The sequence below is a fragment of the Penaeus chinensis genome, chromosome 34 (genome assembly GCF_019202785.1).
Source record: "Penaeus chinensis breed Huanghai No. 1 chromosome 34, ASM1920278v2, whole genome shotgun sequence".
NCBI classification, from domain to species: Eukaryota; Metazoa; Arthropoda; class Malacostraca; order Decapoda; family Penaeidae; genus Penaeus; species Penaeus chinensis.
Window position 1 is genome coordinate 26,077,960 of NC_061852.1, and position 7,500 is coordinate 26,085,459.

The 7,500-nt window shown below is 50.0% G+C and overlaps 1 protein-coding gene across 1 annotated transcript in view; it reads left to right on the forward strand.

Moving 5' to 3' along the window:
* Positions 1 to 7,500, forward strand: part of LOC125043699 (protein O-mannosyl-transferase Tmtc3-like) — a 284,047-nt gene that overhangs the window by 258,651 nt on the left and 17,896 nt on the right. Inside the window, exons 5-8 of the mRNA XM_047639936.1 lie at positions 2,824 to 3,063; positions 3,641 to 3,659; positions 3,972 to 4,188; positions 4,490 to 4,609. Of these exons, the coding sequence (XP_047495892.1) occupies positions 2,824 to 3,063; positions 3,641 to 3,659; positions 3,972 to 4,188; positions 4,490 to 4,609 (596 nt within the window). The remainder of the gene's footprint in view (positions 1 to 2,823; positions 3,064 to 3,640; positions 3,660 to 3,971; positions 4,189 to 4,489; positions 4,610 to 7,500) is intronic.

The following is a 7,500-nucleotide window of genomic DNA, read 5'->3' on the forward strand; positions in this document are numbered from 1 at the left end:
TCTGCTCCTCCTCTTCGTTCTCCTCCTTGCCCTTTTCCTTGTCTTTCTGCTTTTCCTTTTCTCCATTTCTGCTTTTCCTTTTCTCCATTTCCTCTTTAATATCCTCCACCTTCTCCTCTTCATCTTCTCGTCCTCCTCTTCATCTTCCACTTCCTCTTCCTCCTCTTCATATCTTCTCGCCCTCCTCTTCATCTTCCTCTTCCTCTTCCTCTTCCTCCTCTTCATATCTTCTCGCCCTCCTCTTCATCTTCCTCTTCCTCCATTTATTCCCCATATTCCGGCGTGTATCCTGCGCCTTCTTCCTCCGCCACCGTTCGTCCCTACTTCCTCCTTTCATATCTTGACGCCTTGCCCGCGGATGGAAATTGGACGAGGGAAGGAGGAAGGAAGGGGAGCGCTTGGTGGCCGCAGTCATGGCGAGAGGTGTCGCTGGCGGCAGGGGAGCGGCAGGAGGCAGAGAGGCAAGAAGCAGGAAGGAGGCAGGGGCACACGATGGTGTCAAGGAAGTGGCAGAGAATATAGCGTTGGCAGGAGGGAGGCAGAGAACACGGCGCTGGAAAGAGGGAGGCAGAAAACGTGGCGTTGGCAGGAGGGAGGCAGAGAACACGGCGCTGGAAAGAGGGAGGCAGAAAACGTGGCGTTGGCAGGAGGGAGGCAGAGAACGTTGCGCTGGAAAGAGGGAGGCAGAGAACGTGACGCTGGAAAGAGGGAGGCAGAGAACGTGACGTTGGAAAGAGGGAGGCAGAGAACACGGCGTTGGCAGGAGGGAGGCAGAGACCACGGTGGTGGTGGCAGGAAGGAGGCAGACCAGCGTCGAGTACTGAGTAAATGAAGAAGACTGACATCAAGAGAGGCTCTAGTATCATTTTTCCGTCCTCAACACCACTCCGGTGTACCCGCGGGGGAGGGGGGTAGAAGGGGGGATGAGGAGGGGAGGAGAGGGGCCAGAAAGGGAAGAGGGGGGCGAGAAGGGAATGGGCCACGTCAGCCGGTAGGAAGTGGCCATGATGAGGGGATTGAGTTGGCCACACGGTGTGGAGGGACACGATTAGGAAAAGGATGGAGACAAAGCAAGATAAGAAGAAGAGAAGGCCACGAGAAGAAGTAAAAAAGACGAATAATAATGTTAAGAAGAAGAAAAAGAAGAGGAGGAGAAGTAGTAGTTGCTGAAGGAGAGAGAAAAGAAAAATTGGCCAGGTGTGGGAGCAGGGGAGAGGAGGGAGGGAGGGAGGGAGGGCGTGCGAGTGAGTGAGTGAGTGAGTGACCACGGCATGAAGGATGGAAGGAAAGTTGTTATGTGTCCTAATATTTACTTGATTTATGCCGGCATGACTGGATCGGGAAGGCAAACACCGGCACAATATGCGTCGGTTTGTATCCGTCTCTTGTGTAAACTTGTTAGCTGGCAGCCGCCCTCGTCATACTCGGTCCTCACGTCTGCGCTCCCCCCCATCCCCCCTAACTCACCCCCCCCCCCCTCCTCATCACTCGCCGGTTCATCACGCTGGTCGAGCACACTAAGCGACGCTGTTACTTACGGCTTTGTCATTGCAATGTTCACGCTGATCTTTTTCCTGTTATCCATCTCTCTCTCTCTCTCTCTCTCTCTCTCTCTCTCTCTCTCTCTCTCTCTCTCTCTCTCACACACACACACACACACACACACACACACACACACACACACACACACACACACACACACACACACACACACGTATCTGCGTCATCATACCGATTCTTTCCTCGCCTTCCATGTCACCCCTCTGCCCTTTTCTCCGCCATCCATTTCATCTCTTATTTCCCCTCAACTTCCTCTGAGTATCATATCAGTGACTTTATTCCCGTCCCTCACTTTCCTCCTCTCTTCCCCGCCGCCCGTGTCCTCCCAAGGGCGCCTTTCTTCCCCAGCCGCCCACCAGCCGGCGCCCTCTCCTCTCCCGCCCGTCAGTCAGGGTTCAAAATTCAGTCCGCGCCCGCGTCCCAGCTCAAGGGCGCCAGAAGCCAAACACTTGCGTAAGAATGCACAAGATTCAAATATTGTCAGTGACGTGTCAGTCGGTCGGCCGGCGCCCCCCCCCCCCCCCCCCCCCCCATCACCGAGGCGGATCACGACAGCGCCTTCGTGTTGCAAACTCCTCCTTCCACTCTCCGGCCGTTGCAAGTCGGGATGGGAAAGCTGTTGCGGCGCCCGACGAGCGACATCGATCAGTCGGGGACTGGATTGCAGATTACTGATGTCATTATATGTATCATCTTATTAATATTATTATTATTTGTTTATTTATTTATTTATAGCAATTTATTTTTCCTTGCCACCGGTTTTACGGAAGAGGTTTGGGTGGAGGGCTGGAGGCGACAGTTTATCGAATTTTCCATCATTGTTTTATGGATTTTTCTGTTGTGTATGTTGCTTGTTTAGAGCCATTGGTGTCTCAGGCAGTAGGGGCATTTTTGATAGGGAAATTTTGTTGTCATTATTTGTGTGTGTGCGTGCTTATACATATACATACATAGGCACAGTCACACACACAGACACACACACACACACACACACACACACACACACACACACACACACACACACACACACACACACACACACACACACACACACGCAAAGACCTAAGGAACACATTATGAATACTTATGGCTAGCGTAAATGTTAACCTGGAGAAAGCTAGCCCTCAAAATCATTTCAGAAGGGACATTAAAGGGTCCAGACACGCTGGGCCACGCCAGATACATAACATCCATTTCCCAAATCCAGTCCCTTCACCGGGTTCCCTGGCGACGGATACTAACGCGTCTCCTCCTCCTCCGCAGGTGACCGGCGTGGTCGGCCGAGCGGAAACACTGTCTTCACTCTTCTTCCTGGGGGCGCTCGTGGCCTACTCGGGCGCCACCACCCGCCAGGTGAGGGGGCCCCGTGGCGTGCGGGTGGCCACCGACTGGAGGCTGCTGGTCCTGGCCATGCTCTTGGCCACCACCGCCATGCTGTGCAAGGAGCAGGGCATCACCATCATCGCCATCTGCGCCGTCTACGAGCTCTTCATCGTGCAGAAGGTACGTTTTGGGGAGAGGGGTCTCAGGGGGGTGGGCGGGTGGGGGGTCTGACCTCTTGTCGCGCTCTCGCTTCCTTCTCTTCTTTCTTCATGCCTCTTCCTCTCTTCTTTTTTTTCTTAATTCTCCGCTCTACCACTTTTCTCCCGTCGTTCCCACCGTCTCTCATTTCTCCCAAGCACCGCTTTAATCCGAAACCTCTTCTGATTCTCTCTCTCTCCTCTGTGAAAGCGAACAAGTTGCCATTTTAATCATGGAAACTTTTAGCGCGAGAGAGAAAGAGAGAAAGAACGTAAGAGAAAGAGGGCGAAGAGATAGCTCGCCCGGATACCTTTTCGCGGTGGCGATAAATCGAGGTGGCCGGCCGCCCTTGCGACGCTCGCCCCACGGCGCCCTGCCACCCCGTGATCTAAAGGGGGGTGGGGTGGCAAGGGGTTCGCTGAGAGCAAATTGGTCCAAGGAACGACCTCAGACGCCAATTGCAAAGGAGAAACACCAGGAGGACGACGGGCTGAAAAGTAGAAAATTATAAGTAGATTATAGACTTAATATGTTGAATTCATATTAAAAATTCCTTTAGGTAGAATGTGAAAACCAATGTAGCACTCACATATTGTTCAGTTGCAAATTAATCTTTTTAAAACGAATGATTGAATGTGAAATGAATGGAGGCACTTGGTGTAAGTCATAGGGACAGAAAAATATAGGCATATATCTATATATATACATATATAATTATATATATTTAGACGTATAATTATATATATATATATATATATATATATATTATATGTTTGTGTGTGTATGTGTGTATATATATATGTGTATATATATATATATGTATGTATTTATATATTTATATATACACACACAATACATCAGCTTATTTACTTAAAGTATATGTCCCATAGTTTTGAGCTTGTCACATAAAATACCGACAAATGCCCTTTTCCTCCATGGATCGCTCACCGGCGAGCAACAGCGTGAGCACCGGACTATAGGAATTCTACGTAAGGATTTTCCTACCTGTATGCTATCAAGAAAGCTTCCCCAATCTCGTTCTAAGTATCTTGTTCGGGACTACTCTCAAAGTTCTATTAAGTTACAAGATTCAGAGGAAAAGTTTCCGTAACTCCTTTAAGCTGTAAGCAATTCACACACCCCGCGAGCCATGTTTCTTTGTGTTAATGGAAAGCTAATGGCCGATCGCCGACGAGCGTCCTTTAAGGCTAAAAAGAGAGGGGGAGAGGGAGAGAGAGAGAGAAAGAAAAAGAGAGAGACTGAGACTGACTTCCTAACTAACAACGTTTATTCAAAGGGCTTCATACTGTGACATATTAAAGGATTCTGGTGGCAGCGTAGAGAGACGAAGAGAAAATGGTTGACTTCGAAAGGTCCCGGACCAGCCTGCGTCTCGGTGTCCATTTAGATCTGCTTTCGATTCGTTCTTCGTCAAGGACTTTCAGCAATTTCCTGCCGACGTAATGATCGTTTTAAGGACATGGGGCGTCCCGATGGACCAGCGGTTGTCACGACGGTCTCCTGGGATGTGATGGAACTACTAGACCAATCTGCTTTGAAAACGCCATGAAAAATAGCGATGTAGCTGAAGAGTTAAAGCAATGTTGTTTTAGCGAAGGAGTGCATTGTTTAGGATTTTTGCAGTGTCGCTTTTGCTTTCATAAGTCGCAAGTGGAGCCTAATTGCGATTGCAATCTCACTGCGAGTATACGTGTACACATAATGCGATGAAGTTATTTTCATGGGTTGCTCATTTTCTGCATAATGCAAGAGCTTATGAACAAAAGAGAAGTAACAGATGGAGAACCGTTGAATTTGTTCTCGTGAGTCGGAACACAACGGAATTTCCACAGATAGTAAAGCGCTCAGTCACAGGAATGGCCAAAGGAGCAGTAAATATTGGACCGGGCGATGAAGCTTTTAGCAGGCACGGCGGGGGGGAAATGCAGCAATTTATGGTCGAGCAAAATGCGATCGCCTCGAGGGAAAAGAATAGTAAAAATAAAAATACCAACTTTTACTTTATTCGCGTATTTCGTGTGCTTTGGGAAATATCTAGTTTTGTGAGAGCGAGTAAGTACTGAGGGTATTATTACTGCAACTACTGTTAATAATAAGAGTAGCAGAGCGAGTATTAACGAAAGATTGTTATCGAGTAGCGTTGAATTATTAATAACCGAGCTGTAAGAAATAATGATGAATAAAACAACACAATAACCGGTCGCGCACTGTTCGACCTCGCTGGCTAAGTCGTTGCGTCGCCCACAACCGGAACCTCACAATTGTTCTGACAAACAGCCCAACAGCCGAACCATGGGACCCTCGAACGCCATAAACCATCGATTTCGTATTTACATTCCTCTTGCCTCTCCCCTCGCCCCCTTTCCCCCCCTCCCTCCTTTCTCCCTTTGTTGTTTGGGGGTAAATTTACGCTGGTCTCGTATCTTACGGCAAGATGGAAGAGGAAACAGGTGAGGGAAATGAGTGGGAGGGAGGGAGGGCGAGAATGGAGTGTCTGTTATCACCCACATAGGATACTGAGCGTGGCATTATTTTCCCCTCACCCTCGCTCCTCAGTTTCCTCCCACTCTCCCTCCTCGCTCTCCCCTCACACTCCAGATAGCACTGTACACCGAGGGCGCTAACAGGAAGACCCTGTTGCAAAGGCATAGTTGCTTCCAAGTGGGATCTGTTAGGTAGGTCACGTGGTCACTGGTCACGCGGAGGACTTGGCGACGGCGAGCAGCCCTGGCGTGTGCTTCTTGGGACTTGGTGATTTGACGTTATTGTCGAAATTCGTTGTAGTTATGGCTGGACTTGGCGAGACTTCGGTTGCTACGGGACGACGGTAAAGTTAATGTGAGCTGTGATTCCTGGTATCACTGATGGAGCCGGTGCGCTATTTCTCTCTCTTTCTCTCCTCTCCTCTCGTCTCCTCTCCTCTCGTCTCGCCTCGTCTCGTCTCGTCTCGTCTCGTCTCCTCTCTTTTCCTCACCTCCCCTCTCCTCTCCCCTCCCCTCCCCTCGAAAGGACAATTCATGATATGAAAGGACGGCGATAATGGCGTTTATACATAGACTGCAATTCTGGTAAGTTTGATGATGATAGCAGTCCCTGTACATCCACTCGTTATTGGTACTATTATTGGCATCGCTGTCCACTTTTGTCAATAACGAAAACTAAACGCTACCACCGGCGGTAGCTTTAGATACATCTCCGTTATCCACTTGTATCAGTTCCCAGAATATACTGCAATACGGAGTTCGTCCTTGTTTATGTCTGTTCCCGAATTTATTGTTCATTGTTCGTCCCCTGTTGAGTTCCCGGGCCTTTTAGAGGTTAGCGGTATTATGCTTTGGTCTTTTTATCTCTTTCTTTTTTGTCCCGTGTTTTATTTTAGCACCAACAAGTGGACACTATTGTCACTGTCTAATATAGGGAGGGAGGGAGAGAGAGAGTGGAGAGAGGGAAGAAGAGAAGGGAAGAGGAAGATAGGGAAAGAGAGAGAGGGGGGGAGGGCGGGGGCGGTGCAGGATGAAAAGAAAAATTCATACAGAGAAGGATTATCAGAGGAAGAGGTAGGGGTGCCAGGTCGGACAAGCAGACAGACGGCAAGTTACCCGAATGTACTACCCTCTGCGCTGAGGGGTCGGCCGGGCCTCCTTGTACAAGCGCTCCTCCTCCCACTGAGATAATGTAAGGCGTTACATTTCTCTCCCCGCGCGAAGAGAGTCTCGAGCTCTATCCCTCACAAGAGACAATTATCGTTCTCCTCTCCATCAGCGCGGCTCTCGGACCCTACCCTCCTCCTCGACAGGGTATTGGAAACCTTTAACATAAGGAGATGACAGTTTGGTGCCCGTGTTGGAGTTCCGAAGGGGAGGGAGGGAGGGAGGGAGGGAAGGAGGGAGGGAGGGAAGGAGGGAGGGAGGGAAGGAGGGAGGGAGGAGAAGGGAAGGAGAAGGGAAGGAGAGAGTTAGGGCACTTCGTCGCGGGGGGAAGGGAGAGGAAGAGGAAGAGGGAGGTAAGGGAGCATTGGAGAAGTTCTGAGAAGGAGGAGGGAATAGAAGGAAGAGAGGAAGGTTTGAGAAATTCTTAGGAGGAGGAGAGGAACGGAGGAGGGGGAGTAGAAGGGGAGAAGGGGATGAAGGGAAAGGGAAGGAACGAAGAGAAGGAGAGGTGGAGAAGTGATGAAGAAGGGAAGAAAGAAGGGAATGAAAATAGAGAGCAACTTCAGAAGAAGGGGGGAGGAGGGGGAGGAACGAAGAGTTAAAGACGTTCTCGGAAGGCAAGGAGGGGGATAGAGGCAGGGCGAGGGGGGGAGGGGGGGGAGCGAGACCCGAGGAAGACCGGACAGCGAATGTCTGTCTGGGGAATGAAGCGGGGGGGGAGGGGGTGTCTTCGTTTAGAGTGATGTCC